The sequence below is a fragment of the Patagioenas fasciata genome, chromosome 34, assembly GCF_037038585.1.
Source record: "Patagioenas fasciata isolate bPatFas1 chromosome 34, bPatFas1.hap1, whole genome shotgun sequence".
Taxonomy (NCBI): Eukaryota; Metazoa; Chordata; class Aves; order Columbiformes; family Columbidae; genus Patagioenas; species Patagioenas fasciata.
Window position 1 is genome coordinate 2,968,563 of NC_092553.1, and position 24,868 is coordinate 2,993,430.

At 58.9% G+C, this 24,868-nt stretch overlaps 2 protein-coding genes, 1 long non-coding RNA gene and 4 other non-coding genes across 8 annotated transcripts; 3 read left to right on the forward strand and 4 right to left on the reverse strand.

Annotated features, from left to right (window-relative positions):
• The first annotated feature begins 77 nt into the window (after positions 1-77).
• On the forward strand, positions 78-11,706 carry LSM2 (LSM2 homolog, U6 small nuclear RNA and mRNA degradation associated). Of its 2 annotated transcripts, none has more exons than XM_071801023.1 (5): positions 78-125; positions 7,058-7,125; positions 7,851-7,881; positions 8,396-8,455; positions 11,097-11,706. In XM_071801023.1, the coding sequence occupies exons 1-5, from the start codon at positions 93-95 to the stop codon at positions 11,220-11,222; spliced, it is 318 nt and encodes a 105-aa protein (XP_071657124.1). In that variant the 5' UTR covers positions 78-92; the 3' UTR covers positions 11,223-11,706. The 2 variants fall into 2 exon arrangements, with proteins under 2 accessions (XP_071657124.1, XP_065715861.1); XM_065859789.2 differs by lacking the exon at positions 78-125 and adding an exon at positions 6,717-6,948.
• On the reverse strand, positions 464-536 carry TRNAV-CAC (transfer RNA valine (anticodon CAC)). The gene has a single exon. It is a non-coding gene; the product is annotated as a tRNA-Val (tRNA).
• Positions 699-807, reverse strand: TRNAL-CAA (transfer RNA leucine (anticodon CAA)). Its single transcript has 2 exons — positions 770-807; positions 699-744 (listed from the first exon to the last, which is right to left on the reverse strand). It is a non-coding gene; the product is annotated as a tRNA-Leu (tRNA).
• Positions 984-1,056, reverse strand: TRNAK-CUU (transfer RNA lysine (anticodon CUU)). The gene has a single exon. It is a non-coding gene; the product is annotated as a tRNA-Lys (tRNA).
• Positions 2,519-2,591, forward strand: TRNAV-CAC (transfer RNA valine (anticodon CAC)). Its single transcript has one exon. It is a non-coding gene; the product is annotated as a tRNA-Val (tRNA).
• Positions 3,713-6,313, reverse strand: LOC139826080 (uncharacterized). The gene is made up of 3 exons (XR_011736148.1): positions 6,204-6,313; positions 4,639-4,719; positions 3,713-3,891 (listed from the first exon to the last, which is right to left on the reverse strand). It is a non-coding gene; the product is annotated as an uncharacterized lncRNA (long non-coding RNA).
• A 547-nt stretch (positions 11,707-12,253) lies between the features above and the next one.
• On the forward strand, positions 12,254-24,443 carry DDX39B (DExD-box helicase 39B). Its single transcript, XM_071800994.1, has 11 exons — positions 12,254-12,375; positions 14,157-14,377; positions 14,451-14,578; positions 15,701-15,793; positions 16,121-16,304; positions 17,371-17,489; positions 19,160-19,291; positions 20,170-20,279; positions 21,906-22,050; positions 23,234-23,381; positions 24,199-24,443. Exons 2-11 carry the CDS (start codon positions 14,167-14,169, stop codon positions 24,213-24,215), a joined length of 1,287 nt encoding a protein of 428 aa, XP_071657095.1. The 5' UTR covers positions 12,254-12,375; positions 14,157-14,166; the 3' UTR covers positions 24,216-24,443.
• The last annotated feature ends 425 nt before the right edge of the window (positions 24,444-24,868 follow it).

Consider the following 24,868-nt stretch of genomic DNA (forward strand, 5'->3'; position numbering starts at 1 on the left):
TATTATTATTATTATTATTATTATTATTATTATTATTATTATTATCTCTTAGAAAGATCCCTCAGCTCCTCTTTTTATTCGCAGGTGCCAAGATGTCCCTTCCAGCGCGTTATCGATTACTTACGGTAATTTGAAATTCGAAATTCGCAAATTAAAAATTCAAATGAAAAATTCGAATGAAAAATTAAAATCTAAAAAATTAAAATCTAAAAATTAAAATTAACAAATATAGATAAAATTTAAAATATAATGGTTAAAAGGTAAAAAGAGTTAACGTTTAAACTTTGAAATGTGTTTCTTAAGGGATTTTGGTCGCGCAAGCGGCGGCGGGAAATATTTATCCGAAGGTCCTAAACGCGCAAAAAATGTGGGAAATTGAAACTATTTTGAGTAAAGATCTAAATTACAACCTAAATATAAATTATAACTTAAATAAAAGAAAGATATAAAGAAAATAAGACGCTGTTTCTGCCCGGTTTCGAACCGGGGACCTTTCGCGTGTGAGGCGAACGTGATAACCACTACACTACAGAAACGCGCTGGTGGCTCTTGGGGGAGTGCGCGGGAAACAGATGAAATACGGTAAGGAAATCAGAGGACTGAGTGAAATAGAAGGAAATAAAGGGTATGAATTAAAAAATGAGGGGTTTTGGGGCGGTTTGCACCAAAACCGGACCTTTTAGCAGCAAAAGGGCACCTGTCAGGAGTGGGATTTGAACCCACGCCTCCACACGGAGACCAGAACCCCCAACCTGCGGGAAGGCAGCGCCTTGAGTCTGGCGCCTTAGACCACTCGGCCATCCTGACGGTGCCAATTTGGGACTAAAACGGGCAAAATAGCTCCCGAAAATAAATTAGTTTGATGTGCATTTTAATCCTCTTCTTGAGGGTGTGAATTTGGGGGTAAAAAGCATAAAATAACGAGGGTAAAAAATTAGTTAAATCTGCATTGATTCCCTTTTAATGGGGGAAAAGGATGAAGTCGCCCAACGTGGGGCTCGAACCCACGACCCTGAGATTAAGAGTCTCATGCTCTACCGACTGAGCTAGCCGGGCGCCCCAGAGGCGCCTTTTCCTCCTCATTTTGCTGCGCGGTTTTGGTGGGGTTTGCATTTTGCAAATTTGGAGATTTTTGCAAAATTCTGCGTTTTGCAAATTTCTGGCATTTATGCAAAATTTTCGCGTTTCGCAAATTTGGGCATTTTTGCAAATTTTTGCATTTTGCAGTTTTTTTGCATTTTGCAAATTTTTGCATTTTGCAGTTTTTTTTTTTTGCATTTTGCATTTTTTCCCCGTTTTGCAATTTTTTGCATTTCGCAAATTTTTCCATTTTGCAAATTTTTGCCTTTTGCAAATTTTTGGCATTTCACAAATTTTTTCTATTTCGCAAATTTTTCCATTTTGCAAATTTTTGCCTTTTGCAAATTTTTTGCATTTTGCAAATTTTTCCATTTCGCAAATTTTTTCCATTTTGCAAATTTTTTGCATTTCACAAATTTTTGGCATTTCGCAAATTTTTCATTTTGCAAATTTTTGCCTTTTGCAAATTTTTTGCATTTCGCAAATTTTTTCTATTTCGCAAATTTTTCCATTTTGCAAATTTTTGCCTTTGGAAATTTTTGGCATTTCATAAATTCTTTCTATTTTGCAAATTTTTTGCATTTCGCAAATTTTTTCAATTTCGCAAATTTTTTCCCTTTTGCAAATTTTTGCATTTCGCAAATTTTTCCATTTCGCAAATTTTTTCCATTTTGCAAATTTTTTGCCTTTTGCAAATTTTTCGCATTTCGCAAATTTTTCCATTTCACGAATTTTTGCCTTTCGCAAATTTTTTCCATTTCACAAATTTTTCCATTTCGCAAATTTTTCCATTTCACAAATTTTTTCCATTTCACAAATTTTTTCCATTTCGCAAATTTTTCCATTTCACAAATTTTTGCCTTTTGCAAATTTTTTGCATTTCGCAAATTTTTTCTATTTCGCAAATTTTTTCCATTTCACAAATTTTTGCCTTTTGCAAATTTTTGCATTTCGCAATTTTTTCCCTTTTGCAAATTTTTTCCATTTTGCAAATTTTTTGCCTTTTGCAAATTTTTTCCATTTCGCAAATTTTTTCGATTTTCCAATTTTTTGCGCCTTTTCCAAATTTGTGCATTTTCCAATTTTTTTTCCATTTTGCAATTTTTTTGCATTTCGCAAAATGTTGCCATTTTCCCATTTTGCAAACTTTTGCCTCTTGCGATTTTTTGCATTTCGCAGGTTTTTTTGCTCTTATGCAAATTTTGGACCTTTTGCCATTTTTTTCCATTTTCCAAATTTTTTTACATCTTCCAAATTTTTGAGATGAATGCAATTTTTTTGCATTTATGCACAATTTGGGGGGCGATCAAACGCGTCGCGCTCGGATAAAGAACAGTGACGGGAAGGGGCAATTTCGCTTGAATTTGGCTCAAAATTCGCTTGAATTTGGCTCGAATTTCGCTTGAATTTGGCTCGAATTGCACCCGGGTTTCGCCCCGTTTCTGTAGTGTAGTGGTTATCACGTTCGCCTCACACGCGAAAGGTCCCCGGTTCGAAACCGGGCAGAAACAGCTCCTTTTGAGCTCCTTTTGGATTCAAATGTCTTCACCTTTCGCTCTGGATCATCCTGGGTCCCCTCCCGAACTCCTGGGTCCCCTCCCGAACTCCTGGGTCCCCCCGAACTCCTGGGTCCCTCCCTGGACTCCTGGGTCCCCCCTGAACTCCTGGGTCCCCTCCTCGAACTCCTGGGTCCCCTCCCGAACTCCTGGTCCCCTCCCGAACTCCTGGGTCCCCCCCGAACTCCTGGGTCCCCCCTGAACTCCTGGGTCCCCTCCTCGAACTCCTGGGTCCCTCCCGAACTCCTGGGTCCCCCCGAACTCCTGGGTCCCTCCCGAACTCCTGGGTCCCCCCTGAACTCCTGGGTCCCCTCCTCGAACTCCTGGGTCCCCTCCCAAACTCCTGGGTCCCCTCCCAAACTCCTGGGTCCCTCCCCGAACTCCTGGGTCCCTCCCGAACTCCTGGGTCCCCTCCCGAACTCCTGGGTCCCCCCCGAACTCCTGGGTCCCTCCCTGGACTCCTGGGTCCCCCCTGAACTCCTGGGTCCCCTCCTCGAACTCCTGGGTCCCCTCCCGAACTCCTGGGTCCCTCCCGAACTCCTGGGTCCCCCCGAACTCCTGGGTCCCTCCCGAACTCCTGGGTCCCTCCCGAACTCCTGGGTCCCCCCTGAACTCCTGGGTCCCCTCCTCGAACTCCTGGGTCCCCTCCCAAACTCCTGGGTCCCCTCCCAAACTCCTGGGTCCCTCCCCGAACTCCTGGGTCCCTCCCGAACTCCTGGGTCCCCCCAGAACTCCTGGGTCCCTCCCGAACTCCTGGGTCCCTCCCCGAACTCCTGGGTCCCCCCTGAACTCCTGGGTCCCTTCCCGAACTCCTGGGTCCCCTCCTCGAACTCCTGGGTCCCCTCCTGAACTCCTGGGTCCCTCCCGAACTCCTGGGTCCCCCCCCGAACTCCTGGGTCCCTCCCTGGACTCCTGGGTCCCCCCTGAACTCCTGGGTCCCCTCCTCGAACTCCTGGGTCCCCTCCCAAACTCCTGGGTCCCTCCCCGAACTCCTGGGTCCCTCCCCGAACTCCTGGGTCCCTCCCGAACTCCTGGGTCCCCCCCGAACTCCTGGGTCCCCCAACAAACCACACCCATTCGCGGGGTCATAGTTGGTTTATTCGCCCCAGGGGGGGTTCTGGGGGCCCCGGGGGTCTCTGGGGGGTGTTAGAGGTCCGGGGGAGGTTTTGGGGGTCCCGGGGGCTTTTGGGGGCGTCTCAATCATCTTTGGGCGGAGCCGCCGTCGATGCCCCGGCCGAGGGGGGGGAGGAGGAGCCTGCGGGGGAAGGGGGGGTGGGTGGTGACCTTTGACCTTAGTGTCCCCCCATATCCCCCCATGTCCCCCAAAGTCCCCATGTCCCCATTGTCCCCCCTTATCTCCCCATGTCCCCCAACGTCCCCATGTCCCCCCATTGTCCCCACGTCCCCCGTCTCTCCCCATGTCCCCCCATGTCCCCCATTTCCCCAATGTCCAGATTGTCCCCATGTCCCCCTATATGTCCCCTGTGTCCCCATATCCCTTCATGTCCCCATATCCCCCCATGTCCCCCCATATCTCCCCATGTCCCCTGTGTTCCCATGATGTCCCTATATCCCCATGTCCCCCCATGTCCCCATATCCCCCTGTCCCCCATTGTCCCCATGTCCCCCTAGGTCTCCCCAATGTCCCCATTGTGCCCAATGTTCCCCAATATCCCCCCATTGTCCCCATGTCCCCCCATGTCCCCATGTCCCCCTATATGTCCCCTGTGTCCCCATATCCCTTCATGTCCCCATATCCCCCCATGTCCCCATTGTCCCCCTATATCTCCCCATGTCCCCTGTGTTCCCATGATGTCCCCATATCCCCATATTCCCCCATGTCCCCATATCCCCATTGTCCCCCATGTCCCCATATCCCCCTGTCCCCCATTGTCCCCATGTCCCCATATCCCCCCATGTCCCCCTATGTCTCCCCAATGTCCCCACTGTCCCCATGTCCCCCCATGTCCCCCCATGTCCCCATTGTCCCCCCGTCTCTCACCTCCGTGTCCCCCACAAAGGCTCCTCAGGAACCCCCAGACCTGACGCACGAGATTCGCCAAACACTGAGCGCACATCCTGCCTGGGGACACGGGGACAATGGGGACATTGGGGACAACGGGGGACATGGGGGGACACTGGGGACACGGGGGGATATGGGAACAACGGGGGACAGTGGGGACATGGGGGGATATGGGAACAATGGGGCCATCGTGGGGACAGTGGGGGATATGGGGACACGGGGGGATACGGGGACAATGGGGGATATGGGGGGACATGGGGACAATGGGGACATGAGGACATGGGGGACAATGAGGATATGGGGGGATATGGGGACAATGGGGCCATCGTGGGGACAATGGGGGATGTGGGGACATGGGGGGATATGGGGACAATAAGGGATATGGGGGGCACATTGGGGAACATGGGGACAATGGGGACATGGGGGTTTATGGGGACATTGGGGACATGGGGGGATATGGGGACATCATGGGGACATCATGGGGACATGGGGACATTGGGGGACATGGCGGGATATGGGGGAATGTGGGGACATGGGGACAAGAGGGTGACATGGGGATATAGGGACATGGAGGGATATGGGGAGCTATGTGGGGACAATGGGGGACATGGGGGGCCCATGGGGACAATGGGGACATGGGGCCACCCACACACATCCTGTCTGGGGCCAGGGGTGGGGACCCAGGGCACCCACACACATCCTGTTTGGGGACATGGGGACAAGCGCCACCCCCTGTGTCCCCAACCTGGCCCCACACCCTGGCCCATGTCCCCACATCCTGTCCCTGTGGCCCCATCCCTGGCCCCATGGTCCCATCCCCATGTCCCCATGTTCCGCAATGTCCCTGTCCTTGTCCCCATGTCCCCATCACTGTCCCGTTGTCCCCATCCCCATGTCCCCATGATGTCCTCATGTCCCCACACATCCCAGTGTCCCCAACCGTGTCCCTATGTCCCCATCCCAATGTCCCCATCCCTGTCCCCATGTCCCTGTCCCATTGTCCCCATCGCTGTCCCTGTGTCCCCATCCCCATGTCCCCATCCCAGTGTCCCCACCACTGTCCCATTGTCCCCATCTCTGTCTCCATGTCCCCATCCCTGTCCCCATGTCCCCATCCCCATGTCCCCATCCCCATGTCCCTGTCCCCACATCCCTGTCCCATTGTCCCCATCCCAGTCCCTGTGTCCCCATCCCAATGTCCCCATCCCCATGTCCCCATGTCTTCCTCGCTATCCCTGTGTCCCTATCCCCACATCCATGTCCCCAACCCAGTGTCCCCATCCCTGTCCCATTGTCCCCATGTCCCCATCGCAGTCCCATGATCCCCATTCCAATGTCCCCATGTCCCCATCCCCATTCTGATGTCCCCAGCCTGTCCCCATGTCCCCGTCCCCATGTCCCCAACCCCATCCCCACATCCCTGTCCCCATGTCCCCAACCCCATCCCAATGTCCCCATCCCCATCCCCATATCCCCATCCCCATATCCCCATCCCAATGTCCCCAACCCTGTCCCAATGTCCCCATGTCCCCGTCCCCACTCACCAGCTCCCGTGTGTCCTGTGGGCTTCTCCCGTCGCCCTTAAATCCCCGGTGCCCGCGACAGGTGACAATGACAGTGACGGTGACACCGGCATCACCGGGGCCGGTCGGGCCGGTCCCCACCCCGCGTGGGTGGCCCTGGACAGGGAGGGGACAATGGGGGACAATGGGGGATAAAGGGGACGTGACTCAGGGTCACTGGGGGCTTTAGGACCCTGGGGGTTATTTGGGGTCACTGGGGGGCTTTAGGACCCTGGGGGTTATTTGGGGTCACTGGGGGGGCTTTAGGATCCTGGGGTTATTTGGGGTCACTGGGGGGCTTTAGGACCCTGGGGGTATTTGGGGTCACTGGGGGACTTTAGGACCCTGGGGTTATTTGGGGTCACTGGGGGGGCTCTGGGACCCTGGGGGTTATTTGGGGTCACTGGGGGGGCTTTAGGACCCTGGGGGTTATTTGGGGTCCCCCCTGGCCCCTCCCCTTCACCTTTGCCCCAGCTCGGGGTTGGCTGAGTCATTTCCCCCCCGCAGCCCCCGCGTCCGGTGGGCGGATCCATGCAAATCAACTGGCGGGGGCTTGGCCTCCGATAGGCGGAGCCTCCTCAGGGCTGACGAATCGCGTTGTGGCGGGGCGGGGCTTTGGGAAAGCAGCGCGCTGGGTGCGGGCGGAAGTGGGCGTGCGCTTGGGCGGAAGTGGGCGTGCGTTTGGGCGGAAGTGGGCGGGGCGCGCTGCTTGGCGGGCGTCGCGATGGTGAGAGCGGGACCGGGGGGATTTTGGGGGTAAATCGTGTTTTTTGGGGGGTTTTCGGGGGTTTCTTGGGGTTCCCTCAGCCCCCATTGATCTCTCACCCCTCCCCCAGCTGTTCTACTCGTTCTTCAAGTCGCTGGTGGGGAAGGACGTGGTGGTGGAGCTGAAGAACGACCTGAGGTGAGGGGGACACGGGACCCCCCATAGACCCCCATGGACCCCCCCATAGACCCCCATGGAACCCCCATAGACCCCCATGGACCCTCATTGACTCCTATAGACCCCCCATGGACTCCTATAGACCCCCCATGAACCCCCCCATGGAACCCCATAGACTCCTATAGACCCCCCCATGGACCCACCCATAGACTCCCCAAACCCCCCATAGACCCCCATGGACCCCCATTGACTCCTATAGACCCCCCATGGACTCCTATAGACCCCCCATGAACCCCTCCATGGAACCCCATGGACCCCCTCATAGACTCCCCAAACCCCCCATAGACCCCCATGGAACCCCCATAGACCCCCATGGACCCTCATTGACTCCTATAGACCCCCCATGGACTCCGATAGACCCCCCATGAACCCCCCCATGGACCCCCATAGACTCCTATAGACCCCCTGTGGACCCATGGACTCCTATAGACCCCCCATGAACCCCCCCATGGACCCCCATAGACCCCTATAGACCCCCTTATAGACCCCCCTGAGCCCCCCTCAGATCTCCCCCAGAGATCCTGTAGACCCCCCATGGGCTCCCCATGGACCCCCCCATAAACCCCTATAGACCCCCCTGGGCCCCCCCATAGATCTCCCTGCCCTAGACCCCCCATAGACCCTTATAGACCCCCCCATGAACCCCCCCATAGACCCCTCATAGACCCCCCTGTTTCTTTTGGCAGCATCTGTGGGACCCTCCACTCCGTGGATCAGGTGAGATGTGGGGGGGATTCTATGGGTCTGGGGGGTGTCTAGGGAGTCTCTATGGGTCTGGGGGGGGTCCCTATGGGTCTGGAGTGTTTAAATGGGTCTGGGGTGTCCCTGTGGGTCTCTGTGAGTCTTGGGGGGATCTCTATAGGTCTCTGTAGGTCCATATGGGTCCCTAAGGGTCTCTGTGGGTCTGGGGAGGGATCCCTATAGGTCTCAGTGGTTCTGGGGGGGTCTCAGTGGGTCTGGGGAGTCTCTATGGGTTTCTATGGGTCTGGGGGATCCCTATGGGTCTGGGGGGGTTTCTATGGGTCTTTGTGAGTCTTGGGGGGTCTCTGTGGGTCTGGGTGTCTCTATGGGTCTCTGTGGGTCTGGGGGGTCTCTGTGAGTCTTGGGGAGTCCCTATGCATCTCTATGTGTCTCTGTGGGTTTGGGGGGGTCTCGGGGGGTCTCTATGGGTCTGGGGGGGTCTCTGTGGGTCTGGGGGGGTCTCTGTGGGTCTCTCACCCCTCTCCCCCAGTACCTGAACATCAAACTGACCGACATCAGCGTCACCGACCCCGAGAAATATCCACACATGGTGGGACCCCAAACCGGGGAGATGGGGGTCCTGGGGGGTCCCTGGGGGTCTGGGGGGATCCCAGGGGTCTCCTGTTTGCTGAGGGGAGTCCCTAGGGGTCTCAGTGGGTCTGGGGAGTCTCTATAGGTTTCTATGGGTCTGGGGGGTCTTTATAGTTCTGGGGGGGGTGTCTCTATGGGTCCTTATGGGTCTTTATGGGTCTGGGGGGGTGTTTTTGGGTGTCCAACGTCTGTCTGTCCCAGCTGTCCGTCCGCAACTGCTCAGTGTGTGGGGGGTACCTATGGGTCTCTATGGGTCTGGGGGGTCTCTATGGGTCCAGGAGGGTCTGTGTGGGTCTAGGAGGTCTCTATGGGTCTGCATGGGACTCTATGGGTCTGGGAGGTCTCTATGGGTCCAGGAGGGTCTGTGTGGGTCTGGGGGGTCTCTATGGGTCTGCATGGGTCTCTATGGGTCTGGGGGCTCTCTATGGGTCCAGGAGGGTCTGTGTGGGTCTGGGGGGTCTCTATGGGTCTGCATGGGTCTCTATGGGTCTGGGGGCTCTCTATGGGTCCAGGAGGGTCTGTGTGGGTCTGGGGGGTCTCTATGGGTCTGCATGGGACTCTATGGGTCTGGGGGCTCTCTATGGGTCCAGGAGGGTCTGTGTGGGTCTGGGGGGTCTCTATGGGTCTCTATGGATCTGGGGTAACTCTATGGGTCCCTTTGGGTCTCTATGGGTCTGGGAGGTCTCTACAAGTTTCTATAGGTCAAGGGGGTCTCTATGGGTCTGGGTGGTTCCCTATGGGTCTCTATGGGTCTGAGGGGTCTCCATGGGTCCTTATGGGTCTCTATGGGTCTCTATGGGTCTGGGGGGGGTCTCTGTGGGTCTCTATGGGTCCAGGGGTGTCTCAGTGAGTCTTTGGGTCTCTATGGGTCTGGGTGGTTCCCTATGGGTCTCTATGGGTCTCTCTATGTCTGTCTGTCCGTCTGTCCTAGCTGTCCATCCACAACTGCTTCATCTGGGTCTCTATGGGTCTGGGGGGGACCCTATGGGTCTGGGGGGTCTCTGTGGGTCTCCATGGCTCTCTATGGGTCTGGGGGGGTCTCTATGGGTCTCTCTATGTCTGTCTGTCCATCTGTCCCAGCTGTCCATCTGCAACTGCTTCATCTGAGTCTCTATGGGTCTGGGGGGGTCCCTATGGGTCCAGGAGGGTCTGTATGGGTGTCTATGGGTCTGGGGGCTCTCTATGGGTCTGGGGGGGTCTCTGTGGGTCTCTCTATGTCTGTCTGTCCGTCTGTCCCAGCTGTCCGTCCGCAACTGCTTCATCTGGGTCTCTATGGGTCTGGGGGGGTCTGTATGGCTCTCTATGGGTCTGGGGGCTCTCTATGGGTCTGGGGGGGGTCTCTATGGGTCTCTGTGGGTCTCTCTATGTCTGTCTGTCCGTCTGTCCCAGCTGTCCGTCCGCAACTGCTTCATCCGGGGCTCGGTGTCTGGGGGGTCTCTATGGGTCTGGGGGGTCTCTATGGGTCCAGGAGGGTCTGTATGGCTCTCTATGGGTCTGGGGGCTCTCTATGGGTCTGGGGGGGTCTCTGTGGGTCTCTCTATGTCTGTCTGTCCGTCTGTCCCAGCTGTCCGTCTGCAACTGCTTCATCTGGGTCTCTATGGGTCTGGGGGGATCTGTATGGCTCTCTATGGGTCTGGGGGCTCTCTATGGGTCTGGGGGGGTCTCTATGGGTCTGGGGGGTCTCTGTCGGTCTCTCTATGTCTGTCTGTCCGTCTGTCCCAGCTGTCCGTCCGCAACTGCTTCATCCAGGGCTCGGTGTCTGGGGGGGTCTCTATGGGTCTGGGGGGGTCTCTATGGGTCCAGGAGGGTCTGTATGGCTCTCTATGGGTCTGGGGGCTCTCTATGGGTCTGGGGGGGTCTCTGTGGGTCTCTCTATGTCTGTCTGTCCGTCTGTCCCAGCTGTCCGTCCGCAACTGCTTCATCTGGGTCTCTATGGGTCTGGGGGGGTCTGTATGGCTCTCTATGGGTCTGGGGGCTCTCTATGGGTCTGGGGGGGTCTCTATGGGTCTCTGTGGGTCTCTCTATGTCTGTCTGTCCGTCTGTCCCAGCTGTCCGTCCGCAACTGCTTCATCTGGGTCTCTATGGGTCCAGGAGGGTCTGTATGGCTCTCTATGGGTCTGGGGGGTCTCTATGGGTCCAGGAGGGTCTGTATGGCTCTCTATGGGTCTGGGGGCTCTCTATGGGTCTGGGGGCTCTCTATGGGTCTGGGGGGGGTCTCTATGGGTCTCTATGGGTCTCTCTATGTCTGTCTGTCCGTCTGTCCCAGCTGTCTGTCCGCAACTGCTTCATCTGGGTCTCTATGGGTCTGGGGGGGTCTGTATGGCTCTCTATGGGTCTGGGGGCTCTCTGTGGGTCTGGGGGGGTCTCTATGGGTCTCTGTGGGTCTCTCTATGTCTGTCTGTCCGTCTGTCCCAGCTGTCCGTCCGCAACTGCTTCATCCGGGGCTCGGTGTCTGGGGGGTCTCTATGGGTCTGGGGGGTCTCTATGGGTCCAGGAGGGTCTGTATGGGTGTCTATGGGTCTGGGGGCTCTCTATGGGTCTGGGGGGGTCTCTATGGGTCTCTATGGGTCTCTCTATGTCTGTCTGTCCGTCTGTCCCAGCTGTCCGTCCGCAACTGCTTCATCCGGGGCTCGGTGGTTCGCTACGTGCAGCTCCCGGCCGACGAGGTGGACACGCAGCTGCTGCAGGACGCGGCCAGGAAAGAGGCTTTGCAGCAAAAACAGTGACCCCCAAAACACGGGGACCCCCCCGAGACCCCCCCGAACCCCCAAACCCCCCCAAAACCCCAAAAAACGGCCCAAAATGACCCAAAACGGGCCAAAATCCGCCCAGAAACGCCCCAAATCCGCCCCAAACCGGGACACTCAGCTGCTGCGGGATGGGGGGCGCGAAGAGGGGCTGCGGGAAAATGGGGGACCCCCCAGAATTGGGGACCCCCCTGAGACCCCCATTGAACTCTTGACCACCCCAAAACCCCCGAAATCCTGAAAAAATGACCCAAAACGCCCCAAAAATGCCCCAAAGTGGGGCGTTCGGCTGCTGCGGGATGTGGGGCGCAAAGAGGGGCTGCAGGAAAATGGGGACCCCCCCAAAATTGGGGACCCCCCCAGGGCCCCCTGACACCCCCCCCCCCCGGACGCCTGGGTCCCCTCCTGAACCCCCCAATAAACCCAATGGATCAGCCCTGGTTGGGGGCGGTGCTGCGCCGGACGCCTGGGTCCCTTTTTATTGGGGGTATGTGGGGGGCGTTGGGTGTGTGGGTGAAGCCCCTCCCGGACGCCTGGGTCCCTCCCGGACGCCTGGGTCCCTCCCGAACTCCTGGGTCCCCCCCATGATCCCAATGTCCCCCCATCCCGAACGCCTGGGTCCTTCTCCGAACGCCTGGGTCCTTCCTAAACTCCTGTTCTCCCCCCAGAACTCCTGGGTCCCGCCATGGTCCCCCCCCACTCCCGAACTCCTGGGTCCCCCCTGCGCTTTTGGTTCCTCCCGCCCAGGGGGCGTGGCCAAGCGGCGCGGGAACCGTCGCCATAGCGACGCGGCGGGGGCGCGACCAGGGCGGGGCTTCCCGCCGGGACCCGTCGCCTTGACAACGCCGCTCCGAGGACCCCAGCGCGGGGCTGCCGGCTGCAGCGCCTGCTCACAAATCCCTCCCCACGCGTGGGCCGGGATGTTCGGGTGGCACCGCGTGACGCGCTCACGGGTGTCGCCTCCACGGGGGAAAGCGCCCGGTTTAAAAAGCGCCGTTTAAAACCAAGCTTTACGAAACGATTCGCGCGGCATCAGGCGATCTCAGCGGGCAGCACAACGCTTGGGGGCTTTGGAGCGGCGGGCGGAAGTGACGCTCGCAGCACCGCCCACTCCCGGTCGCAGCGCTCGGCGGTAAGTGATGGCTGCGCGGCCTCGCCCGGCTCCGCCATCCGCCCCGCATCGCGGCTCCCGCCGCCCATCGGGCCCCCGCGGCGGCCGATACCCCGCGCCCGGGACCCCCCGCGCCCGCCGGGACGCTCCGATCCCGCCGAGCGGCCGGAACGGGGGCGCTCCCGGGCCCGGCGCCATTGTGGGCGCCAAGATGGCGGCGGTTGAGGAGCCGGGGGAGACGCGGCCGCCGCGGGTTCGGGGTTTGGCGGGAAGGGCGCGGATTGGCTGGGGGGGGCGGGGGTGGCGCCCGGACGCCTGGGTCCCGCTGGGGGGGTGGGGGGTCCCGGGAACTTTTGGGGGGATGGGGGGACTTGGACACTTGGGTCCCTTTTGGGATCTCATGTCCCCAAATCCTGGGGTGCCCTGGGGTCTCTGGGTCCCTTTTGGGGTCTCATGTCCCCGCATTTTGGGGTGTCCCTGGGTCTCTTTTGGGGTCACAGGGGTATCAGGACGCCTCGGTCCCTTTTGGGGTCTCATGTCCCAGAATATTGGGGTGTCCCTTTGGGGGTCCCTGTGTCCCTTTGGGGTCTCATGTCCCCAAATTGTGGGGTGTCCAGGTCCCTTTTGGGGCTTCATATCCCCAGATTTTGGGGTGTCCCTGGGTCCCTTTTGGGTTGATGGGGGGACCTGGACACTTGGGTCCCTTTTGGGGTCTCATGTCCCCAAATCCTGGGGTGTCCCTGGGGTCTCTGGGTCCCTTTTGGGGCCTCATGTCCCCAGATATTGGGGTGTCCCTGGGTTCCTTTTGGGGTCTGATGTCCCCAAATCTCAGGGGGTCCCTGGGTCCCTTTTGGGGTCTGATGTCCCACATCTTGGGGTGTCCCTGGGTCCCTTTTGGGGTCTCCTGTCCCCACATCTTGGGGTGTCCCTGGGTCCCTTTTGGGGCCTTATGTCCCCAGATATTGGGGTAGCCCTGGGTCCCTTTTGGGGTTTGATGTCCCCACATTTTGAGGGGTCCCTGGGTCCCTTTTGGGGTCTGATGTCCCCACATCTTGGTGTGTCCCTGGGTCCCTTTCGGGGCCTCATGTCCCCACATCTTGGGGTATCCCTGGGTCCCTTTTGGGGTCTGATGTCCCCACATCTTGGGGTATCCCTGGGTCCCTTTCGGGGCCTCATGTCCCCACATCTTGGGGTGTCCCCGGGTCCCTTTCGGGGCCTCATGTCCCCACATCTTGGGGTGTCCCCGGGTCCCTTTTGGGGTCTCATGTCCCCACATCTTGGGGTGTCCCTGGGTCCCTTTCGGGGTCTCCTGTCCCCACATCTTGGGGTGTCCCTGGGTCCCTTTCGGGGCCTCATGTCCCCAGATATTGGGGTATCCCTGGGTCCCTTTTGGGGTCTGATGTCCCCACATCTTGGGGTGTCCCTGGGTCCCTTTCGGGGCCTCATGTCCCCACATCTTGGGGTATCCCTGGGTCCCTTTCGGGGCCTCATGTCCCCACATCTTGGGGTGTCCCTGGGTCCCTTTCGGGGTCTCCTGTCCCCACATCTTGGGGTGTCCCTGGGTCCCTTTCAGGGCCTCATGTCCCCAGATATTGGGGTATCCCTGGGTCCCTTTTGGGGTCTGATGTCCCCACATCTTGGGGTGTCCCCGGGTCCCTTTTGGGGCGACGGGGCTGCCCACACTCCCCCTGTGCCAAGTCCCCATTTCCACGCTCTCTCTCCCCCAAATATCGGGGTGTCCTTGGGCTCCCCATATCCCCAATTGTCCCCAAATGTCCCTAATTGTCCCCAATTCCCCACAGCCCCGTCAGGATGGCGGAAAACGACGTGGACAACGAACTCCTGGACTATGAAGACGACGAAGTGGAGAACGCGGCCGGGGGGGACGGGACCGAGGTGCCCCCCAAAAAGGACGTGAAGGGCTCGTACGTGTCCATCCACAGCTCCGGCTTCCGCGACTTCCTCCTCAAACCCGAGCTGCTCCGCGCCATCGTGGACTGCGGCTTCGAGCACCCCTCCGAGGGTGAGATTCGGGGACGTTTGGGGACGTTTCGGGGGGTGTTTTCGGGGTGCTCACCCCCCCGTGTCGCCCGCAGTGCAGCACGAGTGCATCCCGCAGGCCATCCTGGGCATGGACGTGCTGTGCCAGGCCAAGTCCGGCATGGGCAAGACGGCCGTGTTCGTGCTGGCCACCTTGCAGCAGTTGGAACCCGTCACCGGACAGGTCAGCGGGGACCCAGGCGTCCGGGGGACCCAGGCGTCCGGGGGGACACAGGCGTCCGGGGGACCCAGGAGTTCGGGGGGACGCAGGCGTCTGGGAAGTGAACCAGACATCTGGGGAGGGACCCAGGCGTCCTGGGGATCCAGGCGGTTGGGGGACCCAGGTGTTTGGGGGATGCACAGGCATTCGGGGGGACCCAGGAGTTCGGGGGGACCCAGGAGTTCGGGGGACCCAGGTGTTTGAGGGATGCACAGGCATTCGGGGGGACCCAGGAGTTCGGGGGGACCCAGGAGTTCAGGGGACCCAGGCGTTCGGGGGGACGCAGGCGTCTGGGAAGTGAACCAGACATCTGGGGAGGGACCCAGGCGTCCTGGGGACCCAGGCAGTTGGGGGACCCAGGTGTTTGGGGGATGCACAGGCATTCGGGGGACCCAGGAGTTCGGGGGACCCAGGCGTTCGGGGGGACATAAATGTTTGGGGGGACCTAGGCGTCCGGGGGGACCCAGGCATCCAGGGAGGAGATTCAGGGCTCTGCAATAAGAATTGGGGGGAACCCAGAAATTAGAGATGGGGGGACCCAGGAGTTCGGGGGGACACAGGCGTTCGGGGGACCCAGGCATCCAGGGCTCTGCAATAAGAATTGGGGGGAAACCCAGAAATTAGAGATAGGGGGGACCCAGGAGTTCAGGGGGACACAAATGTTTGGGGGGACCCAGGCATCTGGGTTGGGACTCAGGCATCTGGGGGGACACAGAAGTTTGGAAAGGGACCCAGGAGTTCAGGGGGACCCAGGCGTTCGGGAAGGGAACCAGGTGTTCAGGGGGACCCAGGCATCCGGGGAGGAGATCCAGGGCTCCACAATAAGAACTGGGGGGACCCCAGAATTTGGGGACAGGAGTGACATGGGTGTCTGGGGGGGTCCCCCAGGTTTGGGGGGGCCCTGTGGTGACCCCAGTGTCCCCAACATATATCTCTGGTGTTGATGCATCAGACATGGGACCTGCTGTTCCACATCAGGGTTTTGGGGGCTCCTGCAGATTTTGGGGGGTCCCACAGATTTTGGGGGGCTGTGGGGGGGTCCCCCAGGTTTGGGGGGGCCCTGTGGTGACCCCCCTGTCCCCGCAGGTGTCGGTGCTGGTGATGTGTCACACGCGGGAGCTGGCGTTCCAGATCAGCAAAGAGTACGAGCGCTTCTCCAAGTACATGCCCAGCGTTAAGGTGCGGTTTTTGGGGTACCGGGGGGCTTTGGGGGGCCCCCAGTGTTGGGAGAGGGGTGCAAAGTCACCAGGAGATTCTGGGGGACCCCAACGTTTCGGGAAGGTGGGGGATGGAGGTAAAAGGGGGGGTGCAGGTTTTGGGGTGACCCTGTTCCATCCCTAGGTGTTGATGCTTTTTGGGGGGCTCTATGGGGGCCCAGGGGTGTGTGTAGGTTTTGGGGTGACCCTGTTGCTCTCCCAGGTGTCGGTGTTTTTTGGGGGGCTCTGGGGTCATTGGGGGGGTTCAGGGGGTGTGTAGGTTTTGGGGTGACCCTATTGCCCCCCCCAGGTGTCGGTGTTTTTCGGGGGGCTCTCCATCAAGAAGGACGAGGAGGTGCTGAAGAAGAACTGTCCCCACGTGGTGGTGGGGACGCCCGGGCGGATCTTGGCCCTGGCGCGGAACAAGAGCCTCAACCTCAAGCACATCAAACACTTCATCCTGGACGAGTGCGACAAGATGCTCGAGCAGCTCGGTGGGTCCTAGCGGGGGGTTCTGGGAGGATTTGGGGCGGTTCTAGGGCTGTTTTCAGAGTATAGCCATCAGTAGGGACCAGAGTGAACGGCACAGAGTGAGTTATAGGAGGCATTGGGGGTGGTTTGGGAGTTTAGTCATCAGTAGAGACCGGAGTGAACAGCTTGTAGTGAGTTAGATAAGAGGACTGGGGAGGGTTCGTCGGGGTTCTGGGGTGTTTGGGGGGGTTCTGGGGCTATTTGCAGAGTTTAGCCATCGGTAGGGACCAGAGTGAACGGCACAGAGTGAGTTATAGGAGGCGTTGGGGGCGGTTTGGGAGTTTAGTCATCAGTAGGGACCAGAGTGAACAGCTTGTAGTGAGTTAGAGGAGAGGATTGGGGGGGTCCTGGGGAGGGTTTTGGGGTGTCCTGGGGGGGTTCTGGGGTGTTTAGGGGTGTTCTGGGGCTATTTGCAGAGTTTAGCCATCAGTAGGGACCAGAGTGAATGGCACAGAGTGTGTTATAGGAGGCATTGGGGGTGGTTTGGGAGTTTAGTCATCAGTAGGGACCAGAGTGAACAGCTTGTAGCGAATGAGAGGCAGGGTATTGGGGGGTTCTGGGGGGAGGTTAACAGAATTTAGCTCCCCAGCCCCCCAAACTCCTCCTGTAATTCACTCTATGCTGTTCACTCTGGTCCCTACTGATGTCTACACCCCCCCCAACTCCCTTTAGCCCCACAAAAACCCCTCACTGTGTACTGTTCACTCTGGTCCCTACTGATGGCCAAACTCCCAAACCCCACCTATAACTCACTTTGTGCTGTTCACTCTGGTACCTACTGATGCCTACACCCCCCAACCACCTTCCAGCCCCCCCATAACCCTTCTGTTACCCCCCAGACCCCTTAAAACCCCCTCCCCAGCCCCCTAAAACCCCCCTTATAACTCACTCTGTGCCGTTCACTCTGGTCCCTACTGATGCCTACACCCCCCAAACCCCTTCCAATCCCCCCAAACCCCCCCCAAACCTCTTCCAATCCCCCCAAAACCCCCCCAAGTCCCCCTCTAACCCCCACTTTGTCCCCCCCAGACATGCGCCGGGACGTCCAGGAGATTTTCCGCATGACCCCGCACGAAAAGCAGGTCATGATGTTCAGCGCCACGCTCAGCAAGGAAATCCGCCCCGTCTGCCGCAAATTCATGCAAGACGTAATTAACTAATTAACCCCCTCACCCCCCCCACCCCCCCTCCCCATGCGGAAGAAATTCGGGTCCATCCCTCCCCCCCCAAAAAGCCCCATTTTTCCTCCTCTCCGAAGAGCCCCCCCAAAGCAGTTTGGCTGCGTTTTGTTCTTTTTTTTTGGGGTGTCCCGTGTCCCCCCCCCCCATTTTTTTTTAACCCCCCCACAATCCTGGGGTTCCCCCCCCACCCCCGAAACGCTGCGGCACACGACGAGAACAAGCGGGAGCCCCCCCGGATTCGGCGCTGGAACCCGGGACCCCCCCAGGACCCCCCAAAAGGAGCCGGCGCCGAGCAGGAGATTTGGCAGTTTTTGTTTTGGGGGGGAAAAGGGGAAAATGGGGGTGCTGGGGGGGGGTGGGGGGATGGTATTGGGGTGCTGGGGGGGGAAGGGGGATATTTTGGGGTCCCTGGGGCTGTATTGGGGTTCTTGGGTTCATATGGGGGTCCCAGAGAAGATATTGGGGTCCCAAGGGATATTTTGGGGTCCCAGGGACTGTATTGGGGTCCCTGGGAATTTATTGGGGTCCCTGGGGCCGTAGTGGGGTCCCAAGGGATATATTGGGGTCCCAGAGGCTGTTTTGGGGTCCTAAGAGATATATTGGGGTCCTAGGGAATATATTGGGACACCAGGGGCACCCCTATTGAGTTTTGGGGTGCAGGGACCCCCCCATTAAGTTTTGGGGTGCAGGAGGATCTCAAACCCATAGCAGGGTATTGGAGTCTATAGGGACCTTTTGGGCTCTCAGGAGCCATTTTGGGGCGCAGGGACTGCCCCCCATTAAGTTTTGGGGTGCAGGAGGGGGACCCCCCCATTCAGTTCTGGGATGCACAGGAGCCCCCATTTATTTTGGGGTGCAGGGGTGTCCCCAAAACCCTATTGGGATGCAGGGAGTTCAGGGATGCTCAGGGGGCTCTTTGGGGCTCCCAGGGGCTGTTTTGGGGTGCAGGGACCCCCCATTAAGTTTTGGGGTGCAGGACGGGACCACTCCCTTAGGTTCTGGGGTGCACGGGACCCCCCATTAAGTTTTGGGGTGCAGGGGGGTCTCCAAACCTATAGAGAGTTATTGGAGTCTATAGGGACCTTTTGGGCTGCCAGGGGCCATTTTGGCACCAAATTGGGGCACAGGGACCCTCTACTAAGTTTTGGGGTGCAGGAGGGGACCCCCCTTTAAGTTCTGGGGTGCATGGGACCCCCCCATTAAGTTTTGGGGTGCAGGGGCGGTCCCCAAACCCATAGAGAGTTATTGGAGTCTATAGGGACCTTTTTGGCTCCCAGGGGCCGTTTCGGCCCATTTTGGGACCAAATTGGGCCATGTTGGGACCAAATTGGGGCACAGGGACCCCCTACTAAGTTTTGGGGTGCAGGAGGGGACCCCCCTTTAAGTTCTGGGGTGCATGGGACCCCCCCCATTAAGTTTTGGGGTGCAGGGGCGGTCCCCAAACCCATAGAGAGTTATTGGAGTCTATAGGGACCTTTTTGGCTCCCAGGGGCCGTTTCGAGCCATTTTGGGGCCGTTTTGGCTCATTTTGGGACCAAATTGGGCCATTTTGGGACCAAATTGGGGCGCAGGGACCCCCCCTAGATTGTTGGGGTGCAGGGGGGGGACCCCCGTTTAATTTTTGGGGTCCCCCCCAGCCCATGGAGATCTTTGTGGACGACGAGACGAAGCTGACGCTGCACGGGCTGCAACAATATTACGTGAAGCTGAAGGACAACGAGAAGAACCGGAAGTTGTTCGACCTGCTGGACGTGCTGGAGTTCAACCAGGTGAGGGGGGCACCCCGAAATCCATGGGGGGGACCCCAAAAATGATGGGGGACCCCAAAAATCCCGGGTTTGGGGGGGTAAAGGGGAGTGGAATACAAGGGAAGGGCAATGGGGAAGAATGGATGGATGGGATGGACCCAGGAGTTCGGGAGGGACCCTGGAGTTTGGGGGGGGGACATGGGGATCGTGGGGGACCCTGGAGTTTGGGGGGGGACACAGGAATTGGGGAGGGGACCCAGGAGTTGGGGGACATGGGGGTCCTGGGTAGACCTGGCAGCCCTAGGGGGACCCAGGAGTTCAGGGGGAGTCGTGGGGATCATGGGAGGGACCCAGGAATTGGGGAGGGGACCCAGGAGTTTGGGGACATCGGGGTCCTGGGTAGACCTGACAGCCCTGGGGGGACCCAGATGTTCAAGGGGGCTACATGGGGATCATGGGGGACCCAGGAGTTCGGGAGGGACCCAGGAGTTCAGGGGGGACCCAGGAGTTCAGTGGGGGTTGTGGGGATCATGGGGGGGACCCAGGATTTCGGAGACATGGGGGTCCTGGGTAGACCTGACAGCCCTGGGGGGACCCAGGAGTTCAGGGGAGGCACATGGGGGTCATGGGGGACACAGGAGTTCTGGGGGGACCCAGGAGTTCAGAAGGGGGACATGGGGTTCATGGGAGGGACCCAGGAGTTTGGGGACATGGGGGTCCTGGGTAGACCTGGCAGCCCTGGGAGAACCCAGGAGTTTGGGGGGGTAACACATAGGGATTCTGGGAGAGGCCCAGGAGTTCGGGGGTCTCCGAGGTATCTGGGCAGATCGGGGGGGGGTCTCTAGGTCATCCCCATGCTGTGGGGCTCCCCAAAACCCCCGGTTTTCACCCCAAACCAGGTGGTGATTTTCGTCAAGTCGGTGCAGCGCTGCATCGCGCTGGCGCAGCTGCTGGTGGAGCAGAACTTCCCGGCCATCGCCATCCACCGCGGCATGCCCCAGGAGGAGCGGTACGGACGGGGGTCCCCAAAACCCCCCTGCGCGCACAGGACCCCCACAAGCACCCCCACAACCCCCCTGTACCACACAAACCCCTTTGTACCACCCATAATCCCCCAAAACACCCATAACCCCTCTGTACCCCCCATAACCCCTCTGTACCCCCCATAACCCCTCTGTACCCCCCATAACCCCTCTGTACCCACCACAACCCCCCAACCCCCATAATCCCCCCAGAACCCCCCCTGTACACCCATAACCCCCCTGACCCCTATAACCTCCCCATAACCCCCCAAACCCCCATAACCCTCTGACCCCCCAAACTACCTGCACCCTCATAACCACCGCTGACCCCCCCAAACCCCCCTGAACCCCCAAACTACCTGCACCCCCATAGCCCCCCATAACCCCCCGTAGTGCCCCTCCAAACCCTCTGCACCCCCATAACCCCCCCATAATCCCCCAAAACCCCCTGTACCCCCATAATCCCCCAAAACCCCCCGTACCCCCATAATCCCCCAAAACCCCCCGTACCCCCATAATTCCCCAAAACCCCCATAACCCTCCTGACCCCTATAACCTCCCCATAACCCCCCAACCCCCATAACCCCTCTGACCCCCCAAACTACCTGCACCCTCATAACCAGCACTGACCCCCCCAAACTCCCCTGTACCCCCATAACCCCCCTGAACCCCCATAACCCCCCATAGTGCCCCCCCATAACCCCCTTGACCCCCCCAAATCCACATAATCCCCCCAAAGCCCCCCTGTACCCCCATAACCCCCATAGCACCCCCCATAATCCCCCTGACCCCCATAATCCCCTCATAACCCCCCCATACCTCATAATCCCCCAAGGCCCCCTGTACCCCCATAACCCCCCATAGCACCCCCCCATAACCCCCCTGACCCCCATAACCCCCCCATACCCCATAATCCCCCCAAAACCCGCTGTACCCCCATAACCCACCATAGCACCGCCCCATAATCCCCCCTGTACCCCCTAATCGCCCAAAACCCCCTGACCGCCCCCAAATCCCTGACACCCCAAAATCCCCATAACTCCCCCGACCCCCACAACCCCCCATAGCACCCCCACCTGTGCCCCATAACCCCCCTGCCCCCCCCCCCCATAACTCCCCCAAATCCCCCTGTACACCCATAACCCCCCCTGCACTTTGGGGGGGGTCCCAGGGGTCTGGGGGAGTTTTGGGGGGCACCCTGATGGGGTTTTTGGGGGGTTTTGGGGTCATTTTGGGGGGATTTGGGGAGTGGGTGTCACCAAGTCTGAGGGCTGGGACATCTACCTACACTTTGGGGAGTGGTGATTCCAGGGGGGTTTTAGGGAGTTCCAGGGGCTTTTGGGGGTTCATAGGGTTCTGGGGGGTCCCAGGGGTCTGGGAGGGTTTTGGGGGACACCCTGATGGGGTTTTTGGGGGCTTTTTGGGTCATTTTGGGGGGATATGGGGATGGGTGTCACTGACAATAAAGCTGAGGGCTGGGACATCTACTTACACTTTGGGGTGTTTTGGGGTGGTCCAAGGGGGTTTTGGGGAGGTTTGGGGGTTCAAAGGAATTTGGGGGTGTCCCCCACACCCCCCTACACCCCAATAACCCCCATGTACCCCCAAAAAAGGCTCTCGAGGTACCAACAATTCAAAGATTTCCAGCGCCGCATCTTGGTGGCCACGAACCTGTTTGGACGGGGGATGGACATCGAGAGGGTGAACATCGCCTTCAACTACGACATGCCCGAGGATTCCGACACCTACCTGCACCGGGTGCGTGGTTTTTGGGGTGCTTTGGGGTTTTTTGGGGTGTTTGGGGGTTTTTTGGGTGGTTTTGGGGGGGTTTCGGGGGTTGGGGTAACGTTATCTTGAGGTCCAATGGGGCTGAGGGCTGGGACATCTACCTGCACTTTGGGGGGAAATAGGGGGAACCTGGGGTGTCATAGGGGCCTGGGGGAGTAATGGGGGTCTGGGGGGGGTTTTGGGGGACACCCTGGTGGGATTTTGGGGGATTTGGGGGGGTTTGGGTTTTTTTTTGGGGGGGTTTTGGAGGTTGGGGTGACGTTATATTGAGGTACAATGGGGCTGAGGGCTGGGACATCTACCTGCACTTTGGGGGGTATTGGGGGGACATAGGGGGGACTTGGGTGGTCATAGGGGCCTGGGGGGGTCATATGGGTCTGGGGGGGTTTTGGGGGGCACCCTGGTGGGATTTGGGGTTTTTGGGGGGTTTTGGGGGTTGGGGTGACGTTACATTGAGGTACAATTGGGCTGAGGGCTGGGACATCTACCTGCACTTTGGGGGGTGTTGGGGGGACATAGGGGGGACTTGGGTGGTCATAGGGGCCTGGGGGGGTCATGGGGGTCTGGGGGGGGTTTGGGGGGCACCATGGTGGGATTTGGGGGGGATTGGGGGTTTTTGGGGGGTTTTGGGGGTTGGGGTAACGTCATGTTGAGGTAGAATGGGGCTGAGGGCTGGGACATCTACCTGCTCTTTTGGGGGGTCCAGGGGGTCACCCCAATGTCTGGTGGGATTCTGGGGGGACATGGGGGTCCTGGGGGGTATGCGGGTTCTAGGGGGGTTTTGGGGTGTCCCCTGACCCCTATGTCCCCCCCCAGGTCACTCAATGGGGGCATTTTGGTACCAAGGGCCTGTTACGGGTTTGGGGGGGTCCCTGGAGCTTTGGGGGGGTGTCCCTGAAGCTTTGGGGGTTTCAGGATAGATTTGGGGGTTCCAGGGGGGATTGGGGGTGTCTGTTGAGGTTTGGGGGTGTCCCCTGACCCCTGTGTCCCCCCATGGACCCTTACGGACCCCTATGCCTCCCCCCAGCTCACTCATTGGGGTGTTTTGGTACCAAGGGCCTGAAGGGGTCCCTGAAGCTTTGGGGATTCCAGGGGAGCTCTGGGGGTGTCTGGGGGGTTTTGGGGTGTCCCCTGACCCCCGTTTCCCCCCCAGGTGGCCCGCGCGGGGCGTTTTGGCACCAAGGGCTTGGCCATCACGTTCGTGTCGGACGAGAACGACGCCAAGATCCTCAACGACGTGCAGGATCGGTTCGAGGTGAACATCAGCGAGCTGCCCGACGAGATCGACATCTCCTCCTACAGTGAGTGGCGTTTTGGGGGGGGTTGAGGGGTTTTTGGGGGGCTTGGGGGGGTTTTGGGGGCAGAAAATGGGGTTTGGGGGCAGCAGCAATGAGCTGAGTGGGGAGGTAGATGTTGCCTCCTATAGGGGGATGGGGCGGTTTGGGGGGTCAGTGGGGTCTGGGGCTATCATAGGGGTTTCTGGGGGGGTCACGGGGATTTTTTGGGGGTCACAGGGATTTTGAGGAGGTTTTGGGATTTTTTGGGTGGGGTTTAGGGGTTTTTTTGGGGGGTTTGGGGGTCAGAAAATGGGGTTTGGGGGCAGCAGGAATGAGCTGAGTGGGGAGGTAGATGTTGCCTCCTATAGGGGGATGGGGGGATTCAGGGGCTCATTGGGGTCTGGGAGTGTCAGAGGGGTCCTGGGGGGTTTTAGGGGGTTCTGGAGGGGTCATAGGGGACTGGGGGGGTCACTGGGGTTTTTTTGGGGGGGGTTTTGGGGTCAGAAAATGGGATTTGGGGGCAGCAGCAATGAGCTGAGAGGGGAGATAGATGTTGCCTCCTCTAGGGGGATGGGGGGGATTTGGGGGTCAATAGGGTCTGGGGGTGTCATAGAGGGGTCTTGGGGGGGTTTTAGGGGTTCCTGGAGGGGTCATAGGGGTCTTGGGGGGTCATTGGGGTTTTTTTGGGGGGGTTTTGGGGGCAGAAAATGGGGTTTGGGGGCAGCAGCAAATCATGTGGACAGCGCCACCTACAGGGAGCGGGGGGGGAATTGGGGGAGGTCTCAAGGTATTTGGGGACAGTTGGGGTCCCCTGACCCCCCCTTTTTTTTCCCCCCCACAGTTGAACAGACCCGATAAGACCCCCCCCCGGTTCCCACCCCTCCCCCACCGGGGGTTTTGTAGAAAAAAAGCCAGAAAAAGACAAAAAAAAAGAATAAAAAAGAAGGAAAAACTTGGACCCGCCCACGGCGCTGAGGGGGGGGGGGGGGGGCGGGTCCGGACCCCCCGACCCCCCCGGGACCCCCCGCCCCCCCCCGGCTGTACAATTTCTGGTGTTTTTGGTAAAATAAAGTTGCCTGAGCCGGCCGTGACCTTGGGCTGCCCGGGGGGCGGGGCTGACGGGGCGCGGCGCAACGCGATTGGCCGGCACCGCGGGGGTGGGCGTGGTTAAGGCGGTGCGAACGGGCGGGTTCGCGGGGGGGCGTGGTTAAAAGGGCGCGGCGTCGCGATTGGGCGGGGTCGCGGAGGGGGGCGTGGCTAGAGGAGACGCGATTAACGCGATTAAGTGAGGTCACGGAGGGGGCGTGGCTACGAGGGGGGCGTGGTTAAGGGACCGGGCCTAAAGCGATTGAGCGAGTTTGCGCAGTGGGCGTGGCTACGGCGGGGGCGTGGTTAAAGGAGGCGGCTAAACGCGATTGGGCGAGTCGTCGAGGGGGCGTGGCCTTTCTGAGGCACCGCCGATAAATAAGGAGCGAGTGGGCGGTGCCTGGAGGGGCGGAGCCTCCGGTGGG